At 40.1% G+C, this 27,099-nt stretch overlaps 1 protein-coding gene across 1 annotated transcript in view; it reads right to left on the bottom strand.

Moving 5' to 3' along the window:
* Positions 1-25,133, bottom strand: part of ITPR2 (inositol 1,4,5-trisphosphate receptor type 2) — a 431,766-nt gene extending 406,633 nt beyond the window's left edge. The window contains exon 1 of the mRNA XM_053921707.2: positions 24,657-25,133. Coding sequence (XP_053777682.1) covers positions 24,657-24,748 — 92 coding nt within the window. The 5' untranslated portion in view covers positions 24,749-25,133. The remainder of the gene's footprint in view (positions 1-24,656) is intronic.
* Between the last annotated feature and the right edge of the window lie 1,966 nt (positions 25,134-27,099).

The following is a 27,099-nucleotide window of genomic DNA, read 5'->3' as shown; positions in this document are numbered from 1 at the left end:
ACAAAACCAAGACCCTTATAGGAAAGACTGGAGAGGAGACAACAAACAATAAACATAATAAATCCATAAATCAGATAGCATGCTAAGGGATAAATGATATAGAGGAAAGAGAAACATAAAGCATGGTAAGAAACTTAAAGGAGTGAGGGAGTATGTAGAACTGTATTCCAAGCAAAGGGAACAACCAGGGCAAAGACCTTACAGTGGGAACACGTTTGCCATTTTTTGAGAACCTGCAAGGAAGCCAAGATGGCTGGTGGAAATGAGTGAGGTGATAGACTGGGAAGGAGGTCAGAAGGATCAGGGAATGAGGGGGGCCAGATCCTAAAGGGCCTCCCACGTCATAGTAAAGATGCTGACTGAGAACAAGATAGGTGCCACTGGAGGTTTGCAGCAGAGAACGGTCACTGTGGTTGGCTTCTATGTAAAAAGATCCCTGTGGTTGCCGAGTGGAGCACAAACTGGGGGGAGTGCGGGAGACAGAAGCAGAGCCCGCTCTGGAGTCCAGCACAGTGTCCCAGTGAGAGATGTGAGGGTCCATAGACGTGTTCCATAGAAGCTATCAGTATCCTAACTAAAGAGAATGGCAGAAAATTCAGGAGAAATATAAATAGCTATTGTCTCTTTAAGGGCTATTATTATACTGATCTGGGGGTGAAATTATACATATTATTCATATTTATTTACCACACAGTATTATGGCAATTAGTATTCATAGCAACATAGTAGTTATCATAAATAAGGTGAAGTTCGGTACTTCAAAGTCAAAAAACTAGACAGTGTGTGGCACTGAGTAAACACTTAATAATCACTTAACTTAGTAAATCAATTTATTCAACCTCTTGGTGAAATGTTATTCAAACATGATTTTTAATAAAAGAAAAATGACTTAGGCCTACTGCTCATGACGTACACAGTTAAACATTCATTTACAGTCATGTGCTGCTTAACAATGGGGATAACTTCTGAGAAACTCATCATTAGGTGGTTTTGTCATCGTGCGAACATCACCGAGTGCACTCACACAAGCCTGGATGGTCCAGCCCACTACACTCCTGGGCTGTGTGGTCCAGCCCAGGGCTCCCAGGCTGCAAGTCTGCCCAGCATGGTACTGTACTGAATACTGCAGGCAATTGTAACACAGCAGTAAGTATCTGCACATGTAAACATAGGAAAAGTACAGGAATAATGCGGTGCAAAAGAGCCCTGGCCAGGCGGCTCAGTTGGCGGGAGCATCATTCTGGAGACTAAAGGTTTGCCGGTTTGACCCCAGTCAGGGTGCATGTGGGAGGCAACCGATCAGTGTTTCTCTTTCGCATCGAAGTTTCTCTCTCTCTCTCTCTCTGTAAATTCAATAATAAAAAATTTCTTTCTTTAATACTAAATTAACCTTAGCTTACCGTAACATTTTTACTTTCTAGAGTTTGATTTTTTTAACTTTTTGACCTTTTTGAGCACAGCTTAAAATACAAACAAGTGGGGAGTTGTACAAAAATATTTTCCTTATATCCTTATTCTACAAGCTTTTCTCTATTTTTAATTTTATCTTTTTTTTACTTTTTTAATTTTTTTGGTAAAAACTAAGACACAAACGCACACAGTAGCCTAGGCCTACCCAGGGTCAGGACCTTCAGTGTCACTGTCTTCTCCCTCTACATCCCGTCCCTCGGAGGCAATGACATGCAGGGAGCTGGCATCTCAGATAACAACAAGGCCTTCTTCTGCAATATGTCCTGAAGGAGCACCTGAGGCTCTTCTTAAAGAGCTGCCACACTTTTCAGAAATATGCCCGTGATGGTCTGCCCAGTCTGTCCCTTTATTTCACCACAGATCTGCTTGTAAGCAGATAATGCACCAGGAACTTTCTTTGCTATTAATGTAAACCTTTCGGTGTCAGGCGATCCATGTTTTCAAGCATTTAATGACCTTGTAAAGGTCTGCAAAATCTTCTGCTATACCCTCCACTGTGAGTTTTCTTGGGGTTCTTCCTTTTCTTCCACAGTTTCATTTTCTCTTCCCCTTCTTTGGCTATGTATCCCCATTCCAGTCCCAGCAACTCCTCATTGGTCAGCTGTTCAGGAACCACCTGTAGGGGCTCCTCAATGTCACCTTCATCCACACCCAGGTTAAACTGGACTGTCATCTCAACCACAGCCTTGTTGGTTCTTCAACCTTTTAGCTACAACCTCGTAACACCTACGATGTCACTCCCTAGGCGACGGGAATTTTTCAGCTCCTTTATAATATTATGGGAGCACCATCATATACGCGATCTGTCATTGGCTGAAATATTACGTAGTGCATGACTATGTATGAAAGATGCCTTGGGCCTGTCTTACTGTTTATTCTGCCCTTGTCCTTTTAGAAACTTCTTTCCCATGTAAGACTCTTAGTATGGCACAGTTAAGAAACAATGGAACCCCTCTACCACTGAAGGAGGGTGTAAGACCTAGGCTGGCCCCTCTCTCCCATCACCCCTGACACAGTGCTTGTCCAGAGAAGAGTACTAACCCAAGCAGGGCCAAAGCGCTTTTATAGAAGCAGATAGAACAATAAAAGAAAAAGGAGGAGGTTCTATCTCCTTCTAAGATCAGGCATTATCAGGGTAAATGTAGACCTACTACTGCCAAAAACCATTTTTCCCCACCGTGGGCGGAAAAAGTTTACCAGAAGCAAACAAGTGAGGAAAGAGACAAAATTTGGGTCCTCATCATCTGAAGCCTTGATTCGAGCTGCACCTGACCCAGAACCTACTCTTGGACTCCCAGTAATGCAACCAAAACCTTTTAGTTCATGTAAACTGATCGGGTGTCTGTTCCTTGCAAAAGAAGTGAGTGAAACCCTGGCCGGGCGCCTCAGTTGGTTAGAGTGATACGCCAAGGTTGTGGGTTTGACCTCCCATCAGGGCACATACAAGAGTCAACCAATGAATGCATGAACAAGTAGAACAGCAGATATCTCTCTCTCTCTCTCTCTCTCTCTCTCTCTCTCTCTCTCTCTCTTTTAAATCAATAAATAGAAAAAAAACTTTTAAAAAAAGTAAATAAGTAAATGAAGGTCACATAGCTAGTAAAGAGCTGATAAAGCATAAGCAACCAGAAAACCCGACTAGCCACATTCCAAAAAGTAAAATATGTTCACTTTGTTATTGATTCATTCACTCAGCAAATATTCATCGCATGCTGACTATGAGCCAGGCACTGCCCTAGGCGCTGAGGAGACAGCAAGAGAGACCAAATCCAGAGCTTACATTTCAGAGTAAGCACCATGATTGAATGTTAGCATGAGTACTCCTAAGCTTGGGTCCCGGGGGGGGCTTCAGGAAGTCTTATACATGCTCAAATATGTGTATATTCATAGGAAGTTGCAACATAAATTTTCTTTTAGTCTCATAGGGACATATGAACCCCAACAAGATTAAGAAAAATTCTTAGAGCATAACCATACCTTAGGATCAAGATCTTTTCTTTTTAAATGTTATTCACTGATTTTAGAGGGAGGGGGAAGAGAGAGAAACATCAATTTGTTGTTCCACCACTCATGCATTCACTGGATGCTTCTTGTGTGTGTCCTGACCAGAGATCAAACCCACAGGTTTGGTGTATGAGAATGGCACCCTAACCAATGAGATACCCAGCCAGGGCTCTCAAAGTTCTACGGAAATTCTCATATCTTAACCTTAGCAGAGTTTTCTTCAAAGAAGACACACTCTATTCAACAGGCATTTCATGGACATCATTCTCCTTTAAAATGTATTAGGAAGCTAACTCCTTTAATAATTCTTTTCTCAAAGAAAACAAAACAAACAGCAAATAATTGGGTGTTTTAACCCCAAATAATCATCTCAAATAACAGCACCATAATTAAGAGCTATATGAAGAAGAGGAGAAAACAGATGCTCTCCTCTAGATCACAGACGCATCTTCCAAGGACGCTGTCCATGGCCACATATAACTGGATAACTTGTCTTTATGGGAAAGCAAAGAAATTGCACAAATCTCTTCCAAAGGAGGACCCCCTCTCAATTAAGTTTTAAAGGGCCCCATTTACAAATATTGCTATCATCAATGGCCAATTTTATTATTTTCCTTCCCCTGCATTACTTAATTTAAATTTGGCAGTCTCTATGTTATAACTTAATACAACAAAAGAGCAATCAAGTACCAGCAAGCAAAATGTCAATAACTCTAGAAAGTCATAGGAAAATTAACATTAGAGAAGCCCTCCTTGAATTTATATGCTTCATTTTTAGAATTTTAAATGAGAGGAAAGTAATTTTACAAAGACAAGCTCAAGAAAGGTATCATCTTCCACATTCTGCCCATCATTTGAATGGATGGAAATATCTCAGTCCCAATCTTCTGATTCCTTTCGAAGCACAGATACAGCCTGTTTCACACTTGTACTTCCTGGACCCAACAGGAAAGGTACCTCCTTTCATCTGCGAAAAAGTTCTCTTCGAAACTGATACTGGTTAGATTCCTATCTGGTACAAATGAAAAACAGGAACCAGGGTCACTGCTTTCCCTTATTCACATAAAGATCTTCCAGAGAGATTTAAACAGCAGGTGATTCATGACCATTATTTTCTCACCAAAACTTCCTCTACAAATGTGACTTGGTGCTTTCATTTCGGCTGCTCCTACTACTGGGCTACAAAAAGCAGATTCCTTTACAACGCAAAAAAAACATTGCTCAACATCCAGCCATCCTAAGGAATAAAACTGAAGACCAGCTAATCAAATATACACAATGAATTTTTTATCCCACCCACCGATTCATATTCATCAGGTACCCACTACCTTTACTCTTCTCTAAAAGATATCTCCCAAGGGATAGGCAATCTCGTCTGACACTTTGGTAAGATTTTCCCAGTTTCCTCCAAGATGGCACAACTCTTGCTTCCGGACAGGTGGGACAAAAACAATGTCACCCGCAGCCATGAATAAAGCCAGCTTTCTTCCAGCAGGACACACATATGGCCTCCTTATTTCTCTGTCTATATCTGCCTCTCTCATTCTTTTCCTTTTATAATGCCAAGCTTTAAACAGACTTTGAGTGATACTTCTCTGAAGTACTCTTAAAACTGTCTTTTTTAGCAATTGTTTCTAGGGTCTAGTCCTCTTGTCAAGCTGATAATTTCCAACCAAATTTCCAATCAAGAAACAGAAAACAAACCTCCACAGTTACCCCGTCTTAGGGGAGAAGATATAGGGACCAAATGTCGATTTAGTAATATAGGCACTCTTTTCCACAAACCAACATAACTTTGAGGTTTTTTTAAAAGCCCTTTTAGCTCTGCACATGGAAGTTATAATGCCACTCGTAATAACAAAATACGTGGGAAAAAGTACATCTACTGGGAGACAGACAATTCTTCAACTGTGTGTTGTTTCTGGATTGTACACTAAGGGCTTTGTCACTAAAGGGCCACATCCATGCAGGATGATGGCATCAGCTGCCAGGATAAGTAGAAAGTATACTAAAAAAAAAATTGAAAACATGCACGATCCCACTTGGCCCTTGCTTTTGTCCCTTCTGAGGCAGGTCTGTGAGAGGCACATGACTCACAAGGCCGAGAGTCAGAGTGACCGTCAGAATCACCTGTTCTTCTTTCAGTTTCCTCTCTCAAAGTGATTTCATGGACAGTCCCTACAGCTCAGTCCCCTAAAATCCTTGTAGTTCTTTTTTCCCCGTAGTGTCCTATATTTCAATGTTAAATTCATGAAACGGTATCTCTTTCGTTACCTGCTCTGTTCAACACTAAACCACTAAATGCTCTCTGAATGTCGGTAGAAACTTCCCTGTATCAACCCCTCCCCCCCAAACAGCACCACAGGGGTGTGCGGTCCTCTCTGACTTTCACACACCAATCAAAGTGTCTTCTCTGGCTGTCGAAAATCTAAATTTCAAGAACTTGGCTGTACAGGGGCTGTTACCAGGCCAGACTCACAAGCATTCCACATGCGGCCTCAAGAATGGCTAAGTAGCTAAAATTTTCTTTAAGTAGTTTGGAATTTAAAAATGGCAGTGCGGGGAAGATGTAACAGGAAATGTTTTGTTTTCTCTCACTTAATGTTACATTGCCTTTCGTTTGTGGATATCTTGATTCAGACACACAACTGTGCTTAGTATTTCACCCTCTAAACTTCCAAACACTGGAGTTCAAAAAAACAGCTTGAGCAGATTTTTTCGTAACAATCAACAAGTCTTTTTTTTTTTAAGAAATTAAGAAATGTTTCTTTCCTTCCCAGTCATTTTTACCCTCACCCAAGGATATATTTCTTGATTTTAGACAGAGGAGAAGGGAGGGAGAAAGAGAGAGAGAAACATCGATGTGGGAGAGAAATATCGAATGGTTGCCTTTCGTATGCAGCCCAACCTAGACAGGATCCACGACCTAGGCCTGTGCCCTGACCAGGAATAGAACCCTTGACCTTCCAGTTTGCAGGATGACGCCCAACCAACTGAGCCGCATCAACCAGGGCAACAATCAAAAGTCTTAAGTCCATGTTTCATCCTCTCGTGTTTCAAGGTAAAAAAAAGTACTAAGATAGGCTACCTAATGACACTCCAGAAATCATGCTCACCTGTTGAGCTCTAGTCCTGATAGCTGGAGTGTAGTTCTAAAACCACCACCTAAAACAAGGTATTTAATTATGGGCATAATTAAATTATTTCTCTTTTCCAAGTATGTATATTCATCAACGAACACAAAACAAAATCAAGAAAATACTGGGGTAAGTAAATAATTCAACATTTTCTTTTTATTGGTATCACTGCTACTAGGGAAACATTCTTGCTTCTCAAGTTACAGCAAATATGGATGTGATATAATTCAAGTCTTGCTAATAAATAGGTTTAGGTGACCTCCTTATGACTTTATTACAAAAGGGAAAAACCCTCATACTAATTTTAAAATATCAAGCACACACCAGTTTAGCTTTCCAAATATTCACATAAGTATAATGTCATTTCCTACTCCCAAAGAACCACTACAAACAGAAGACAAATATTATTAGTCCTCCCCATTCAAAGATGGGGAACTGAATGCAGAGATTAAATATTTGCCTAAGTTCTCAGGACCTCTTTAGGGTAGAATACTATTCAAACCTCAGCAATTAAAAACTGCTTTCCAAAATCTACATTGCCTTTAGAAACACATTATCAAACATCTATTTATTCAATGATTTGACTTCAACCTTGAACTTAAGTGATTTCTAGGTAGTCATATCTTAACCTACCACTAGTTCAAGATGGACTCACGTTTTCAATATTTAAGATAGGAGAAAAAAGAGTTGAAGACACTGACTCTTGAGAGTTAGAAAAATCTATTGTGCCTTTTCTAAACGGTTACACAGAGGTCTCATTTCAAATACATATTAATTAGGAATTATAGCTCATATCTAGGTCTAACACAAAATATATTTGTTTTACTGGGAGAATTTTGAATTACAAACATTTAAGCAACAAAAATTTTCTAATTTTTAACATCTAAATTAATGATTTTTAATTTAAAAATTTATATTTTAAATCTTGCTTATAGTGTACCCTGCTCTGTACACAACTCCAACATAATAATTAATTCTTAGACATTACGTACACATAAGTTACCACAATTATTCCATAGAGTAGATAAGCCACCTGTTTCTAAACAAAAGCTATCTAAAAGCAAATACATTTACAATCAAATTTACTGTGATAAATAGATTCAAATGAATATACTTTCAAGGATGAGATTCACTTATCAAAGCAAATTTATTCAGATGCTTATGAATACTGTATTCATTTTTTATCAAGTTGTTTCATAAACTCCCCTCCCTTTTTTATTTATTTTTTTAGGATGTGTTTATTGATTCTAGGGAGAGAGGAAGAAAGAGAGAGAGAAAGAAACATCAATGTGAGAGAGAAACAACAATTGGTTGCCTCAGGACACTCCCTGATTGGGGATCAAACCTGCCACCTAGGTATGTGCCCCGACTGGGGATCAAACCTGCTATCTTTTGGTGTACGGGACAACACTTCAATCAACTGAGCACCGTGGCCAGGGCCCCTTGTTTTATTTTGTATCAACATTACCGAGGTATCATTTAGGTACAGTAAACGGATGCCTTCCCTTTTTGACCCTTTACTTTGACCCCAACCCTTGATTTCTTCTGAATCCTTTCCTGCAGCAGCTGATGCCAAACAAAAGTTCAGACCAGGCCAGACTACTGAGGTTTCAGGATGGCACGTTAAAGTCCTCAGGTAATTCTCCTTTTCATCAGAAAATACTCCACTAAAACAGTGCTAGTATAAAGCTCAAAAGCAGTAAACTGGAAAGAGAACAGTTTTACATAAGTACCAAAAAAGGAACAGCTTCACATTTTAAAACATGACTGTAAGGACCTAGGAAATGTGGCTTAGTGAAGGCCAAGGCCTGGACCTGTCTGGCTGCCGCGCACACGTGTTGTCTTGGCCTTTCCACCACCCACTGCCTTCCTTCCTTCTGGCAAAAGAGCCCTGACAAGGATGGACAAGCGCTTGATGACGTCACCTCTGTAATCAGAACATCTCATACCCTGGCCATGGTGTTTGGCTAAGGATGAGACTCTCCTAGTCCTAGCGACAGCAATGACTGCGGAAGTACTTCTAGAGTTTGAGGAAATTAGCCACTCTCTTCTCAGCTCTCGGTGTAAGGAAATAGGGTACAGTAATGCCAAAGCTGAGAGCAGCCACACCGCCACCAGCAGTTGGGAGCCTGCGGTTGGGACTAGCACTGATCATAAAACAGAATCAAGGATAAAGAGAGAGGGTCTCTCTCAATGTCTCATCTAGCCTTTCCGTTACCTTGAAAGCAAAGCTCTTTTTTGTTCCAATTGGGTTTTCTGTTTCTTGCAACCACAAAACATCCTGATTAAGAAACAGTCTTCAGCTTCCCTCGTTCTCTGTCGTAACAAGGAATGGGGCACTTTTCAAACTTTCATTCATTACCAGTTACTCCAATATGACTAGAAATAGCAAGCTGACATAAACTGCACCATAAGGAATTCATGTTAGCTGAAAGGAAATGTCACAGAGAAATTTTCAAGCAAGCATTTGCAAATTGCTTTTTTAAAAGTGTTTTTAATGCTTAAATTTTCAACAGTTCATATAACTCATATATCTGTACACACACATAACATACAGATTCCAGTAAATATTATAGTAAAATACCCTCTATGGCATAACTAAAAGAAGGTTTGGGCCTGAATAAGTTTTGTTCATTAGGCACACCTAAGAGACAGGAGCAAGATACATTCTCTCCCGGGCAGATCCCTATGGTTTTGTCTAGAAATCATTAGCATTCCCAAGAGAAGTAGCCATCATAATTAGATTAGTCACTGTTTAAAATATGACAAGACCGGCCTAGACAAATTTATCCGTAAACTGATTAATTATCCAAATTAAACAAATGTTTTTACTAATCCCTCTAACAGTCACAGATGTCCAACCGGAATTCTTGGCCAGCAGGAAACTTCGGAGGGAGGACAGTAACACCAGCTGCCCAGTGGAAACTTGTGAAAGAAACCTCTATTCTAATGGCTCCAAAGGAAACATTTGTTTTGTCTTAATAAATAAAACAAAATTGTTTTCTATTACCTCTATGTTCTAGTCAGAATGAAATGTTAGCAACTAAAATAACATGTTGTCTTTAAAATGAAACAAGACTTGAAAATTCTAGTCAAGGATGATATGGTATATACATGCCAAGCAATTCTGGGCTTATTACTAATGTTGACACAGTTCAGGCATTTGCATTACATCAAAGGACAACATGCATCAAATCACTAAAAAAAATAAGTATAAGTGGTTGCAATTTAGTCATCTGCATTATCAGAGTAAGGAAGGAAAAAAAAGGTCTAAAACCAAAATAAATAACAGATAAGGCCCTGTGCCTTTGAACAGACTACTAAACAAATATCAGCTTAAAAACTGACTTACCGCAAAATTTTATAAACATCACATAGCAGAACTCTTAACGTCAATGCAGTACGAACTCAGCCAATCTTCCCAAAATATTCATGCTGATTTTTTTTAAAGATTTGATTTATTTATTTTTAGAGAGAGGGGAAGGGAAGGAGACAGGTAGAGAAACATCGATGTGAGAGAGAAACACTAATTGGCCACCTCTTGCACATGCCCAGAAGGGGGGACTGAACCCACAACCCAGGCAAGTGCCCTGGCCAGGAATCAAACTAGCAACCTTTAGCTTGCAGGATGATGCCCAACCAGCTGAGCCACACCCATCAGGGCCATGCTGACTTTTTTTTAGATATAATGATAGTAATAGTAGTAGTAATAATAATAATAATGGTTTCCACCTATTTAACACTTAGGTACCTGATGCTTACTAAGCGTTTTGCATATGTTAATTGCCATTAATCATCCTGGCAATACATAAACAAGGGAATAATCCCACTTTACACATAAGGAAATTGAGGTCTTAGTATTAACTTCCAAAGAGCCTACCACGCAAAAGAGTGGAGCTGTAATTTGAAACAAGGTTTGTCTGAATCAAAAACCCATCTTCTTAAACCATGGTACTAAAATGGTGTTCATCTGTTCAATATATTTCCTGAGTGCCTACTTTGTGATATCAGCAATGCATTGGGGACATATTTGTGAACTACACAGTCGCTAAGCTTACAGAGTTTAAAGTCCTTTGGGAGAAACATACAATCTAATAATCATAGAGATAGAAGCAAAATTAAAACAACAACTGTAGTAAAGTTTCTGAAAGAAGAAGATGGTGCTGTACCAGCACACAGAAGGCAAAAGGAGCCACACAGTCTGAGATCAGAAAAGGTCACTGTGGCCGAGTCATGGAGCTGGAATCTGAGTGACACGCAGGTACTGTCCCAGGGAAAGGCATGGAGATGGGGAGGGAAACCCACCAGGCAGAGGAAAACACATGTGAAAAGGCCCTATGGTAAGAGGGAGCTCAGAACTACTGTGCAACTGAGAAAAGGGGAAAAAATAATAACAGACATTTGTGCATGAAGCAGAGAGCCAGAGGAAGGGAGCATGGTGTGAGATGCAGCTGGCAGCTCGGACCCCTGGAAAGCAGGAAATCGCTCTGCGCTTAAAGACATTTTATCTGAATGTAAGCAAATAAAACAGAAACTTCTTTCAAGTCCATATATTCCATTTTTAAAAGTAATGAAGCCTCAAAAGTAACAATGAATATTTTAATTCTTAAATCTTTCCAGGGCTAAGGTGAAACACTAAATGAAGATATTGGCTCTGTGCTGATTCTGATGACAAGCTACTTTTCAGGCCCTCTAAGGCTGCTTGACTCAGGCAGCCTTCCAGTAATCACCCCGATTCCTCCCGTGCCTACCATTTGCTGCCTTCTCCTACATTCTTTCTTGTTACCACTGTCTGATCTTCCTAGAGCAAAACCTGATTATTTTATTCTCCTGCTTAAAAATCCTTCAATGAGTTCACATTGCTTAACGGGAAATACATGATTTGGCCCTGTCAGCCCTCTAGTTTCACCTTCTGTAGAATATAGTAGAGCCGGGATGGGAGGAAGTCCAGGCAGTCGGTTCATTTCTTGATACTCTGTTATTCCTAACAGACTGGCCTCATCAGCATGGTTCAGGATGGCTTTTTCCCTGCCTAGATCAGAAACAGTTGAATTAAGTGGGGCAGGGGAGGGGAGCAGGGCAGTATAAAGCCTCCTTTAAGTAAGGCCTGACCACAAAGTCTAGTCCATTGCCACACCTGGCTGCAAGGGAGGCCAGGAAATGTGGTTTTGAGTCTGCATATCTATAAACTCAAGTACTTCTGTCAGTACGAAAGAAGGGAAAAAATGAATTTGAAGGAATAAACATAGATCTATAAATTGAAATTAATATGCATTTTTCTAATTTAGGACTCAAACTAAATTATGCAGTTGATATTAATTCTATAATGTTTATTGTATTCATTGTAACTTCCATTTTGGAAAAAATGTGCAATGTGAATGCTGATCTACTCTTTAGAAAGTGTTTATAGTGTAACTTTAGGGATAGCTATTGCCAAACTAATCACTGCCTCTTGAAACATCTACATGATAATTTGCTTAAACAATGTTTTATGCAGATGTTCCAATAATTAACACAGTGTTTTAATGCTTGCAATTTTATAATATTTTTAGAGACTGTGAGTGATTCTCTAGCAGCTAAGACTTGAGAAACGAGCTCATGGTTTCACCCTAACAGATAACAACGACCTTATTTGTACTGATTAGGAAAGGAGGCTCACTTTTCACGTGGGTTTAGAATTGGAACTCCTCTATGAAATCATGTCCTGCCAGGTAAATAGGGAAGTAAGGTAAATAAAGGCCCTTTTCTCATTTGCTATCAATCCTAGAGATGGATTAACTTCGTAAAGTTTTAAATAACACTTTCATTGACAATGAGTCTTGATTTGACTTAAAATGTCACAATATTTACCATTCCTAGTCTCAAGTATATAGCCCTGAATACAACAAAATTCCTTTCTCTACCTTCCCTGATTTTCTTTAAACAAACCAGGGCTGAAATTACACTCTCTGAAAACATGGTTGAAGCCAAACATCTACTTGAAATGCAAATGTTTAAGTAGTTATGTCCCTGATATTAGCAGTGACCTTGAACACTTTAGCCAAACACAAGTTACTTAGTCTTTAAATCATTAACTTACTTTGAATTACTAATGTAACAGTATTTGTTGATTTGGGTAACAGATTTTCTAAGTCACTGTCTTTAATTGGTATAACATACTTCAACTGGATTAACTTGGATGTTACAGAAATGAAGCAAAACTCTGATAGTATTTTGTATCTTTCATCTCAAAATTCCTTTTCTGAAGATATTACACTTTTAAACATCTACCATAGAGGATCATAACATGTTAGAACTAGAGGGACTAGGATGACACTGTTTCACCTTTAAAAATTATTTTATGATCTATACATACCTGTATCTTTCATCTTATTTCTCTGTACTTTGTTTAAGTGCACTCTCAAAAAAGTTCTCATTTGCACACTGCTACCTGTAAGGAATCCAAGAATAAGAGCGGATAGCAACACCGAATTGCAAGTTCTTAAAGAGAATGGCCAAATCAGTATCTTTGGGAATAAGCCTGAGGCAAAGCACATTATAAAAGACTTAATGAATATATAGAATATACATTAATGAGCAACAAATCTACTAACCACTTGGTCTCCTCAACCTGTATTTATATGCCTATTCTTTTCCAGACACATTCCCGAATTTGTGTCTGGAAAAATAAAATTAAAATTACAAGTTCTCCTGTGTCCCCTTGTATTTTTCTAAAGTTCTATAAATTCCTCAACTACTCTCTGGTTTCATATTAGCAAATTATCTCCAACTAAACCTTTCTGCCAACAGTAGTCAAACTACTGCGTGCATTATTTACAGTATTATCTATCAAGAGAAAGCCAATCGAAGGTAAGAAACGATCTCACAAAATGCTTACAAATTTACTCTTTGCACATATGAAAACAAAGCTAAACTTTCAGAAATAACAACTTTTCTTTACTGTGGCTGTAACATGCAAACCGTTATATAAAGCTATGTAATTACTTTTTCCAAACTCTAAGTTTTATCAGATGTTGGGATAGGCAAGTACAAATCTACAACCCAAGAGATTATTAAAGTTTCTATTTTATATAGCAAGACTTAATGGCACCATAAATCCAATGACAACTTTCATCCGTCTTAAAAGAATCACCTGCATGGATTCTCAAACTATTTAATAAGTGAGAACAATTACACTGGCTTTTTTTTTCCAGAGAGGAACTGATGGTAAAGTTACTTAGAGATTTGAGGATATGTATATTCTAATTCAACAAATATTCATTCACTAAATATTTATGGAGCCAAACCCTTGAGACACTCAGTGACAAAAGATCCCTGTCTTCAAGGGCTTAAATTCTACCAGGAGTAGACAGCTGATAGACACTGGATACCATAAATAGTAAAATATATTCTACCGAATAAGATAACGTGAAAAAAATATAAAGCAGGAAAATCAGAATAGGAAAGGCTGAGGCAAAATGTAGGCAATTCCATTGTTAGGTATGCCCAAAAGAATTATCAACATATGTTCACACAGAGACTTGTACATAAATATCCATAACAGCATCATTCATAATAGTCAAAAAGTAGAAACCACCCAAATGTCCATCAACTGATGGATGGACAAACAGGTGACATGTCCTTACAATGAAACATTATTCAGCAATAAAAAAGAATGGAGTACTGAAACATGCCACCACATGGATAAGTCTTGAAAACATTAGGCTACGTAAATTAAGCCAGATACAACAATATGTCAAATACTGTGTGATTCCACTTATATAAGGCACCTAGGATAGATACAATCACAGACAGAAAATAGACCAGGGATTATAAAGGGGGTAGGGGCAGGGGAGAGAAAATGAGGCGTTATTGTCAAAAGGGTAGAGACCTTCTATTTGGGATGCTGAAAAAGTTCTGGAAGTGGACAGTGGTGATGGTTGCCCAATATTGTGGATGCATTTACTTAATGTCACTGAGTTTTACACTTCAAAATGGTTAAGATGATAAATTTTATGGTATGTATATTTTACCACAATTTCTTTTAAAAGGCACTATGAAGTTACTGCTAATTTACCTATTAAGCAATGACATCTAAGCTCATGTCCTGGTCCTTTTTGTTCTCTGTCCCTCACATCACATTTCCTCAAAAATCAAACCCTGCTCACACTGATTTCCCAGGTAACCGGATCTGGCACTGTGACTTGCCTTCATGGACATAAGGGAATAATCCAAGGGGAGGCAAATTCTATCACTCTGAAATGGAAATTTAAGTATAGAGACGCACAGTTCAGGAATTGCTGTATCTGAGTCATGTAAATTTATGGCAAGACACAGAGAGACGGACTGCTATTTAGATTCCCACAGAAGCCCTGGGTGTCTGCCTTTCTTAATACTCAGTCATTGAGCTCATCATTCAATTTCTTGGAGCTCCTCCAACATCCTTCTAATAAATTGCCTTCTTTGCTTAAGCTAGCCAGAGATGGATTCTGCTCCTTACACACAAAAGAACCTTACTTCTAATATAAAATAATCTTTCAAATGTTCAGCTTTATCCATGTGGGCAAAGTGATACATAATTATCCTTTGCCTTCCAAACCCTTTGGGCTTTGAGATCAGGTAATAAGAATTATGATAGCAAGGAATATCTATAGACTGTTTTTCAAGGGTTCCAAGACAATTCAATACAAAGATTGCAAATAATTTAACTACATGTGGATTGAAACATGAGTTGGAAAGCATATTTTTCTCTGAAATTTTTACCAATTATATGCTTTGATTTGCCAGTAGAAAAGTTAGTCATCACCTTTTTAATTCAGTTTTGTTTTTTGTTTTTCATTGGTTTTTGTTTGTTTGTTTGGGCTCTTATATTTAGCTCTAATGATTCATATAATTCCTTACATAATCTGAAGCATCCTCTTTTTAATAGGAGATAGTATGTTGAGAGCAATAGTGTCTGCTCTTAGTGATCATTTCATAATTAGTCATTACCACAAGGTCTTGGAGAGCTAGATATCTAGGAATTACTTAATTAAAAACCTCTTTTCTCTAGGACCGTGTTGAGAAATTGGATAACTAATGTAATAGTAAAGTCCAGCCTTTTGTAATTTTCACAGATTTTTATCATGATGTTTCAACAGAGGATAAAACACTTCAGTAGTAGAACCTCAATAACCATGTTTGAATTCTAAGAATTTAGATATAGATTATGCTTTGTTCACTTCCTTAGTCTTTTTGTTCACTTCCTAGGTCTTTCTCTGCATTCATGCTGCTCTTATCTACAGCTTTTACCACTTGTTCAAACACCAAAAGGAAAACGGGGTATACTGGACTCCACACATACCACCTCTACCAAGGGGGAGTTTGTGTGTGTACAACATGTGTGTGTCTGCAATAAACAGTCATAGGTACTATGATGGGAGGAAAATCATTTAGAACTATTTTAGATAAAAAGTTGTCCTGCCCTAGCTGGTGTGGCTCAGTGTATTGAGTGCCAGCCTGTGAACCAAAGGGTCACCAGTTCGGTTCCCAGTCAGGGCACACACCTGGGTTGCAGGCCAGGTCCCCAGTAGGGGGCGTTCGAGAAGCAACTACACATTGATATTTCTCTCCCTTTCTCTCTCCCTTCCCCTCTCTCTAAAAAGAAATTTTAAAAACTTTTTACAAAAGTTGTCCTTATTACCAAAGTTTCCAAGGATCCATAAGACTTTAAGTTCCTGATTTACAAAGGAAAACTCTGAAACATTGGGAATGGAGAGAAATAAGAAAGAAAGGAGTAAAAAGAAAACATCCAAGGGAGTTGGACACAGTACATAAATTCTCCCAACTAATTGCCAAGCTTCTTCTTTACTGGGCTTTATAGTCCTGTCCTCGTTATCGCAGGTAAACTCAGCGTACGTGACAAGGAATGGAGGCAATCTCAATAAACTCAGAGGGTCTGAACCAAACTCAAAGTTCTCACATTTGGTAAATGAGCATAAAATATGTTCATAGATTATATATTCTAGCTTTGCATATCACAATGATATCAAATTGGTAGCTTCCTTTTTGTAGCTATTAGAATGGACAGTAAAACTTCACCATTTTTTTTCAATGAAAGAAAAAATTATGAAGAATATATTATGAAATTATGGGCATAGATTTGAGACACATAGCCATCCTAATTGTCCTTCAAAGTTCAACTCAAATACCACCTCCTCCTCGAAGCCTTCCCCAGGTCACACCAGGCAGAGACAAAAACTCCTCTTCTGACTCCCTGTGATGCTGTTTGCAAAATCATTGTGGCATTGAGAAGAAAATTGCTTTATGTTGTGGTTATTCAATACTAGCATTATCTCCATTACCATATAACTACTATATTGATTTTACAATTGTTTATTAAACACCTACTATGGAATTATTACACACACCAGGGATTATGTTAGGTACTAAGCATACAAGGGTTAAAAAGTCAGTTCCTTCTCTTATGGCATTTAAAATACTGTAAGCGAAAAAGGTTTCAAATGCCTTTATGTCTTCCATAAATCCTAGCCAAATGTCAAGCTACAAATTCTCAAAGGAAGTTTGAGTCTTTTGGGATAATAATTAAATATAGCTCAATATCTGGCATCTCTTCATACTGTATCCTCAGCACAAAGAACTCATTAAGTATTTGTTGAGTGAATTAATGATTCAATCTGCAGCAAGCTCCCGCATAAACTGTATCACCGGGAAAGTTGCACGGGCTTCACTCATGATGTGGACACATCGTTAATTGTAGGATTAAAACTGAATAACTTGATCATTTATTTTTCTGTTATGTTTTTGGAGAAGTTTCAAAGCTAATACAGAGAGTTCCCATGTACCCTTCACCCCTTCCCCCAGTTTCCTCTAATGTTAGCATATTTTATCACCATAGTACATCAAAACCAAGAAATGAACGTGCACACATTACTACAACCGAAACTCCAGATTTTATTTGAATTTCAACAGTTTTCCCATTAACATCCTTTTTCTGTCCCAGGACCCAATTCAGTGTACCACACTGCATCTAGTTACCATGACTCCTGAGCCTACAATGTGACAATTTCTCAGTCTTTTCCTTTCTTGTCTTTTAAATCACTTTGACAGTTTTGAAGAATACCAGTCAGGTATATTTTTACAACATCCCTCAATTTGGATTTTCTTCTTCTAATTATACTGGGGTGAGGTGTTTTGGGGAAAAACATTGCAAAGGTGAAGGGCTGCTCTCATCACAGGACATCAGCTGGTGACCATAACCTTGCTTGCTTGATTAAAGCAGCTTGTCAAATGTGTCCACTGTAAAGAACTTAACTTATTCTTAATTAAGAGTTGGAGATCTGTGAATGTGTATTACTATAAACTATAAGACTGCTGTTGTTAACCAATCATTGATGTGAATTTTGAGAGACCTAATCTATCCATTTCAAAGATAGTCAATAAAAACATTTAATCAACTGATTCCAATCACACACACACAATTTCTCACAAACTAATGCCTACAGAAACTGACTCAGGCAGTAGAAGTTTCGTAGTGAGCATGATGATTACTGAAATGACCGAGGCGGCCATGCCAAAGTGTATACTGCCTACGTGTGTACGCAGACGTCTTCCAAAATTGAACCGTACCCGTACTGCGTAAGGCAAATCAAGCATTTGTAATTACTCAGCATCACTGGCCAAATATTTTTCCATAATACACTTTAAAATACCAGTACTAACAATGAGCAAAAATATTTTATGGCAAACATATGACCATCTATTTCAGCAACACGCAATTTCCCAGTTTGTGGTTTTCCTGCACTGAGCATGACTAGGAAAATGCTTTATGTTTTTTAAAATAAATATTGTCCATTAGCAGTAATAAGAAACTGAAGAATCCTTAAAACATTATTTTCATTTTAGTGAACTTACCTGACTATAAAATAGGCATGTAATTAATGAAACATAGAGAATCTAGGAAATATGTAAGATACAGAATTTAAAATCGCCCATCCATTTACCATGCCGTGTCAACACTATTCCATTTTCTTTTCTATTTTCCATGTATCTTATTTTATATATTTTTAATCAGAATAATAATTTTCTAAAGGGGTATATTAAACTTCCCCGACTAAATCTGCATGGGAGTGGAAAGATGGTCACAAAAGGCATCAATACATTGCAAAGGCTCGGTGTTACACACTGAATGAATGAATGAATGAGTGAGTGAATCATCACTGAAGTTCCACTACTTTGATTACAATCCAGTGCTTCCGTAGCCAAATTGTGACATTAAAAAAAGGAGTAAAATTCATTGTTATTATGCTCTAAATTTGTCATAAAAGTCCACTGTTATTTCTTCTTTTGTATTTATACATGAAGCCACATCCTGTGCCCTGAATTTAAGTTTTAAAGTTTGAGTCTATGGTATTCTGTCTATATTCTGTAAGTTATCTACATAGTACCTGTAGAAGAACTGTTCCTAAAGGAAAATGTGGTTATCCAAAGTGCTACCTATGCAAAAAAAAAAAAGACGAAGACAAAGAAGAAGAAGAAGAAGAAAGAAAGAAAAGCAAAGCCTTTGTTAAACCTAGAATGAGGCCAAGCAGTTGCCTCTGAATTCCATCCTACCAAAGCCAAGTAGCGGGGCACCAGAAGCGGGGTGACTGTTTACCTGACTGAACTCTCCAAGACAGGGTCTAAAAACTGCAGTGTTATTTATGGAATGACGTCTAAGTTTAAGAACAGTCAACTGTTCAGCTTGTGATGGATTTTATGTGCACCGCTTCAGAAACTCTTTGTACTCAAGCTGACATGACACCACCAATCCTTTCCACCAAGACTTTCCAAAACAAATTCAAGATTGTTTTCTTCCTCCCCACTAAGCACACATGCAAATGTCTAATGAATTTTTAAATATTTTTATCACACTAACATATGCCTTAGTCAAAACAGCGCTAGGTTTACACACCTAGTTTTAGCAGGAAATAATGGCTGTTACTTGGAAAGTTTCTATTTGGAAAATACTAAAGATTAAGTCACAAATTGTGCAAAATAAAAGTTGACTATAACCACTCCTTCATTCCTCTATGACTCTACGCTAATCGAACAGTCCTATTAAGAAAAGACTTTTAAACTGTAATAACAGTAGCGTAATTGAGTAAAAGAAGAAAAGATAATAAATCCAATCTGTAAGCATTAAATATAAAAAAGTTTAAGCTGGACAAATGATCAGGCAGGGAAATTTACGGAACTATAACTGAGAACAATAAAATGTAATCATTTACAGTTTTGTTCATCTGAGGAATTATGTTAGAATTATAAGCTGTGTGACCCACCATCACCCTACCTGATGTCCACCTTTGAACATGAAAACAAAGGAATCAATAAGTTCACTGAATTGGCCAAAATCAAGCACCAAGTAAAAATGAGGGCCCCAAACTCTCTGGCTAAGGGACTAGAGAGATGTGCCTGTTAACAACAGGGACACTTTCTGAGCAATGTGACCTCAGGTGACTTCCTCATGTGAACATCATACTGCGTGTACACACACCTAGATGCTCTAGCCTATGCTGTAACTTCATATGCTGTATTTTCTACAACTTACTGTGCAGTAGTTTCATTTACACCAGCATCACCACAAACATGAGTAATGTGTTGTGTTCAGGCATTACTGTGATTAAGAAGTCACTAGGTGGTAGAAATCTTTCAGCTCCATTATAATCTTATGGGACTACTCTTGGATATGCAGTTGACCACAGCTTTCTGCTGGCTTGTGAGACCCCTATGATGCTTGGCGGTCACTGCCGCAATGTGTGGTCACCTAACAGTTTTCTGAGACCTGAATTAGTGGATGTTGACTCTTGGTAGATCCTGAGAAAACATTTCAAGCCAAAGGCAGCAGTCACTTAAACATATGAATATAGACACACACACACATACACACACACACACATCCCAACACATATATGCACACTTGTCATTTACTAACCTGTCAAACTTGCAGAGAACAGACAATGAAGGAATTATATACCTTTCACTGCTTCCATTCTCCCACTCCTCCTGGGAATCCTGCTATGTTCATTGCCACTGTGTGGGGCCTGATCATTGGTCAACTGATGTACCCAGAAATGTGAAGTGTCGGATGTGGCAACAACCAGGGACGTAAATCTCAGTATGAAGATAATGGAGAAAGGGGAAAAGGACAATTGATACTGCACTGGAAACTGTGCAGCACATTCCAAACCTTCCTCCTTCCCTTTTAAAAGAAAAATAAAAACTATAGCCCTAAAATGTACCAGTAGCAAAAAAATTCATTTATTTAAAATATATTCACCATCTTCACTCAGTAAGATGTAAAGCAGTTTTCCTTAAGTCAGTGTAAGTGTTCCAAAATAGATCCTTAGATGAAAAATTAAGCTAGAAAACACACAGCAGGTCCCTCTGGCACCTACACAAACAACAAGAATAAGACTTCAGTTTGCAACAATTCGAGATTCAGAAACATCAGGTAAATACTGGTTAAAGAATAACTAGAGGAAAAAGGGAAAATGCAAATCTTTGCAACTAGAGCATTCTAATTTCACACAGACTGAGAAACCACACTTATAAGCTATATCACAGAGCCTAAGAAAATCCCTCCACTTTTCAAGTTGGAAGGGCCTCTAAGGAGGGCCTGCTAAACTCTAACATAATAAAACTCAGTGATTTTTTTCAGCTGAAAAAAATGTGTTACCTTATTGCAAAAATTTCCCAGGCTAAATAATAACAATGTATAGCCTCCCAAATTTATTTACACCTTCAATGTTAAAAATCAGGTGACATTTATTTACAGACAAATATTAATTACCTTTAAATGTGTAAACTCTGTTCTTATTAATTACCCTCCTAAATTGAATTTTTAAAAAAAAAAACCATCCTGCCCTGGGAGGTGTGGCTCAGTTGGACAGGTCGTAGGTTCAATTCCCAGTCGGGTTCCTCCTAGTAGGGGCGTGTGGGATAGGAGACTGATGTGTGTTTCTCTCTCACATCCATGTATCTCTCCTTCTTTCTCTCTCCCTCCCTTACCGTCTCTCTAAGATCAAGAAGCATGTCCTCAGGTAAGGATAAAAATTAAATATAATAAAAACCATCCTGCTGTCAAAATGTCAAATAAAGATCTAAAACAAAAATCAGAAACCGTAAGCGTCATTTTTAGCTCTTTCATTGCGTTTTTAATATTAAGTGGAACACTTTTAGCTAGCTACATGCCAATGTCTCCGATCCAGCTCCTGATTCACTTTTACAAATCACACACCTTTTGAAGAAATTTAAGGGCCACAAAAATATAAGCATAATGTGGATTTTCCTAGTAACTTTAAAAAAATTGGACTCTTTCATTTCTGTCTCTTTCATTCAATGTTATAATACCCCTAGGGGATGGACACAGCATATACTGTCCTTAGTCTCCAAAGACAAGGTGATACAAAAAGAGAATAAATGACATGAACAAGGTCACCCAGCTATGTAGCAGCAGACCTAGACCAAGATCTTCAACTAACAGAGGAGCAAGGAAATCCAAGTAGGAGTATGCACTCTGTCTTTGTTTGCTACAGAAAGTATATACATACTGACCCTACAACAATATAATGAAAAACCGTAACTACCATGCTGCTTTGATTTCAAAGCCCTAAAACCAACTTGCAAAATTGGTGAAATCTCTACCAATTGCATTGTAAGCGAATACAGCAGGTGTTGCTACTCTGCCTAGATAACATTGCATGTGGCATGGCACGAGCTCCTGCGGGCTTTTTAACTCCTAAAAATCTGAGGGCGATGAGGTTCCACAGGTTAAAGACAAATAATATCAAATCAAAACACCAAGCTTCACCAATACGGCATTTCTAAAGATCCTTCCTCATTTTAGAATTAGCTGCACAAAGGTCTTATCATACTAACCTCAACAAGACTCAGTTTGTTAACAGAAAAATACTGCACAAACACATTCTAAGGAAACTCCGTTTTCAAAACACCAGCAAGAACTACTGAATACAAATAAGAAATATTTATACAAACATATATGCTACAAGAAAGGTCAAGCTTATTTTTTACTCGAGGCTTAAAGATTATGATGTGCAACCACAGAGACTAGCACTTAAGTGAGAATCTGGAGACAGGGTTAGAGTTCCGGCTTTGGCATTAATGTTCTCTGCTTCTGGGGTAGGTCTCTTCATTGCTCTTCCCCTAGGTTTCTCTCTCTCTAAAACCAGTGGGGCAAACCCCACAACTGCTAGAGTTGTAGCTTCCTGACTTGCCATCCAAAGCCCTACATGCACGTGTGTGTATACATATGTGTTTGTGCATATGTGCATTACATATATATACATATATATGTGCATATGGGTATAGTTAGCCGTACACTATAAAAACATGACCTTTTGTTTGTTTGTTTTACACTTTATTCCTAATTCTTTTTTACTATTTTGTCCACAACTGTTAACTATTGCTCAGTTACAACAGTTAAAACTTTATACAAGTGCTTATTAATTAACAGGTACCATGCTAACACTTTACATATATTAACTTCCTCACCACAACCCTCTGAGACAGAAACCATTATTGTTCCCAGTTATTTTATTTTATTTTCTAACGCGAGGAAACAGATACAGAGCGCTTATGTAACTTGCCTGGGTCATAAGGTTCACAAGCGGAGAAGCCAGGATTTGACCCCAAGCACTCTGACCCTGGCGCACCCCCTGCTTAACTGCCACAGGCAGAGTTTATGGAGAAGTGTGAAATGCAGCAGAGGTCATCTGCAAAATGTTGGCAGGGCCCCAAAAACTGAACTTACCCTAGGAATTCTTTCAGAAGACTTACAAACTCGGCATAAGCACTGGCCATGCTGGTTTTTCCCCCTACATTTCAGTTTCACAAGTAAATGACACTGATCTTAAAGAGTTTAACTTAAATCTTCCTTCTGTTACCCACTGGGGGTGGGAGGGTGCTCAAATAACAGAAACTGGGAATTCTGGTGAGTTCCACGTCCCCTGTCAGGTCGGCACCACTCCTGGTAACATGGCTGGAAGACACAGACTAGGGACACTGCAGGTTAAGTCACGTACCCTAAAACCTACCAGCAGAAAACAGAGACCAGCCACCGCCAGGTCCGCAGCCTGAATTCTCTAAGACTCAGCACTCTACGTGCAGAGTGAGGTAACAAAAGAAACATATGTGCATCAATTTGTGTTGCAGTGTGCATTTAAACTGTGAACTGGTATTCTCGATCAAAACAGAGAGAAAATACTAGTAATCAAAGAAATCCCATTTAACCATCTAGCACACTGTTATATATATATGTATCCCATTCACAAATCAACTGCAAAGTCAACAGCACTGCACTTAGTGGAGTTCCCGAAGAGGTTCATCATTTCGGTGGGCCAAGGCCCGGGGAAGTGGAGAAAGCCGGTCTGAGTTCTAGCACTCAGGAGCCCGACATTACGTGTTAGGGTCCCACAGCCCCGGAGGGCCCTCGGCTGCCCCCGACAGTGGGGCGAGTCCCGTTTGGCAAGGCCAAAAGGAAATTACTTAAGGGAAGAGGGCACGGGCTGCTGCTCCCTCAGGGCAAAGCCACACTTTGGCTCACTACTTCGCTTGAGCTTCAGGTCCAAGGCCACGGACTTTTATCGCGGGCTCTTACAAACTTGGCCCTGAGACACAGGGGTCGAGAGAGGCAGCGAGAAGAGATGGGGAGAGGAGGTGCGTTGTTTCACCTTTGGGGAAAACAAACACCGTAATCAAACAACCCGTAGAGAAGCCAGCGAAGACTTCTTCGCTGGGCCTGTCTCAGGGCTTCTGAATCACTTCCTCCTTTTCGGATGTGTCTCTGAGTTGAAGCTGATGAAGTTTCATGAGAAAATCATGCCTCTCCGGGCAGCTTCCTGCGCGCCGGCGAGCCGAGCCGAGCGCAGCGCGCCGGCCGCCGGCGCAGAGCCTGCCCCGCCGCCAGGCCACGCGCAGCAGCAGCAGCGGGAGCACGCAGCGGCGCGCGGGGGGGTACCGGATGAGCCCCCCGAGCCCCCGACGCTGCCCGGCCGGCCCTCGGCTTACCCCAGGGTGCTGATGAAGCCGTTGACGGAGCCCTCCGCGTACAGGGACACAATGTCCCCTATGTAGAGGAAGCTGGACATTTTATCAGACATAGTGCTTCATGCTCCAAAGTAGACGTCCTTCCTCTTCTCTGCGCCCTCGCCGCCCTCTCAAGGGAGCCACGGCCCCAGAGGCAGAACGGAGCGCACGACTGCTGCACCGAGAGCCGCTGCAGAGGGCACGGCCCAAGCGACCTGACTGTCGGCTGAGCCCGGCCCCGCTCCGCGGGAGCGGGCAGGAGAGTTGCAGCCGCGAACACCCAGCGATGAGCGCAGCCCTGGCGCCCCAGATCCGCAGTGGCCGCCTCCCCAGCAGGTTTCCTGTTCCTTTCAGAAGTTTTCTCTCCGACACCTTTGCTCCTCCTCCTCCCTCCCCCGAGCCCCCTCCCTTCTCTGCACTCCCCCACTGCAGTCGACACCACCGGGAAAGAGCTGGTGGTTGCAAAGCCTTTCGTTGCCCTCGGGGGAATTTTTGGACCAGGTGGTGGTGCCCATTGGGCGAAGGGGAGGAGAGGAGCTCGGGGAGGAGGGTGTGGGAGGCCAATCAGAGAGCGGTGGCCTGGGGCGGAGCTGGGCCTGGGCGGTGCAACTCCGGGGAGGCCGGCCACCCGGGAAGCCTCTGGTCTGCCAGCGTGCCGATGGACCGAGGGGAGGCGCTGGAGGGGCGGCAGGGGCCCAGAGCTGGGGAGGTCGCTTGGTCTAGCCATCCCGGAGAGGGCAGACCTGGAGTACGGCAGTCCCAGCCTAGGACTGTGAAGGATGGCGGAGCCGAAATGCTTTCCCGAAGCTTGAAGGGGGCAGTGAGGATGAGAATTGGCGAAAGGGAGGGTACGAAGGATGGGAGCGGTGGGGTGAACCAGCGATTCGCCCGGAGAAGAAAAGGAGGAGCAGGAGCGGCAGGAGTGGGATGGGTGGGGTGGGCATTGAAGTAAACAAAAACAATAGAAATAAAAAATAAATACATAATAACGAAAGAGAAATAAGAGGGCGAGAAGAGAGAGAGGAAGAAAGGGAGGGAGGGAGGAAGAAAGGGTCTCCATTTGGAGTATGTAGTTTTGGTTGTTGTCTCAAGTACATGGCGTTAGTGAAACTTGACCTGTCAGCAGATGTCCAGGCGGAGGTGAGCTCCCTAGGAGGGAAATAGCACTTGGCCAGCCAACTATTTTTGTAGCCAACGCTTGGCGGTGAACTTTCTTTGAAGTCTCCAAAGCTACACCTTCCGCGGTTGACTCCAAGCCCAGGTTGAGCCTTCCACCTTCTGGAGCTTGCAGTCACGGTCTCAGTGACGGTCTTCGTTTGTTTACTTTTAAAGCCGCTGATTTTTGAGAACGACAAATGCCATATGATTTCATTTATATGTAGACTCTAAAGAACAAAATAAACAATCAAACAAAACTGAATCATGCTCACGGATCCAGAGAACGGACTGATGGTCGCCAGGGAGGAGGGGGCTTATGGGAGGGGGGTGAAATAGGTGAAGGGGTTAAGTACAAATTGGTAGTTACAGAATGATTAGAGAGAGGTGAAGTAGAGCATAGGGAATGTAGTCAATCATGTTGTGATGACTATGTATGGCACCAGGTGGGAACTGGAAATGTGGGGAACACTGTAAAGCATAGGATTGTCTAACCACTATGCTGTAGGCCTGAAACTACTACAAAATAATACTGAATGTTAACTGTAATTGAAAAAATTTTTTTTTAAAAAGCTGCTCTTAAAGCTCAACACCTTCTCTGTTCCTTTTGTAGCCCCGGTCTTCTGTATCACCATTTTAGAAGCCTTTTGCCCTGTCTTTCTGGACCACCAGGAAAGGGTAAAGTCTTTGGGCATTGGCTATGACATTCCCCACCCAGAGAATTGTGACCCAGGTAATCCCCACAGAGCAAGGTTTGCAAAAAAGCAGAGGAACTCGGGGCATGCAGAGGGGTGTATGCCAAATTGTGCAACTGGCCAAAATTTTGATTTGCATTTAAAGAGTATCTTACAGTTCAAAGATGGTTTGGGTTGAGCCTTATAAACACATAATGGAATATGAAACAAAAATAAGCTTAATATTCAAATGTTTGTGTTTACAAAGCCTGGAGAATAGAGAATGGAGTGTTAGACCCAGAATCCAGGAAATGCCGGAGCAAAGCCTGTAAGTATTAAGATAAACTAGACAGTCATTGTCCTACTGTGGAGCTGACAGATCTATCTTTACTTCTGTGTTCTTTGAAAAAGGTTGATTAGCAACTTAGATATGCCTGTTATATGCTAAAAGCCCTTGTCTGTCTACACACACAACATTACTGTTGGGCGCCTCCAAAGCATTGGTCATATGAGCTATTCAAAAACTTAAGTCGGAACAAGATGATGACTTTGGAAATGGAGGTATCTGTTTATCAAAGAGACGCGTGGATTACATT

This window comes from Desmodus rotundus, chromosome 3 (genome assembly GCF_022682495.2).
Source record: "Desmodus rotundus isolate HL8 chromosome 3, HLdesRot8A.1, whole genome shotgun sequence".
Lineage (NCBI taxonomy): Eukaryota > Metazoa > Chordata > Mammalia > Chiroptera > Phyllostomidae > Desmodus > Desmodus rotundus.
The sequence above is the reverse complement of the archived record's forward strand: the minus strand, read 5'-3'. Positions and strand labels throughout refer to the sequence as shown.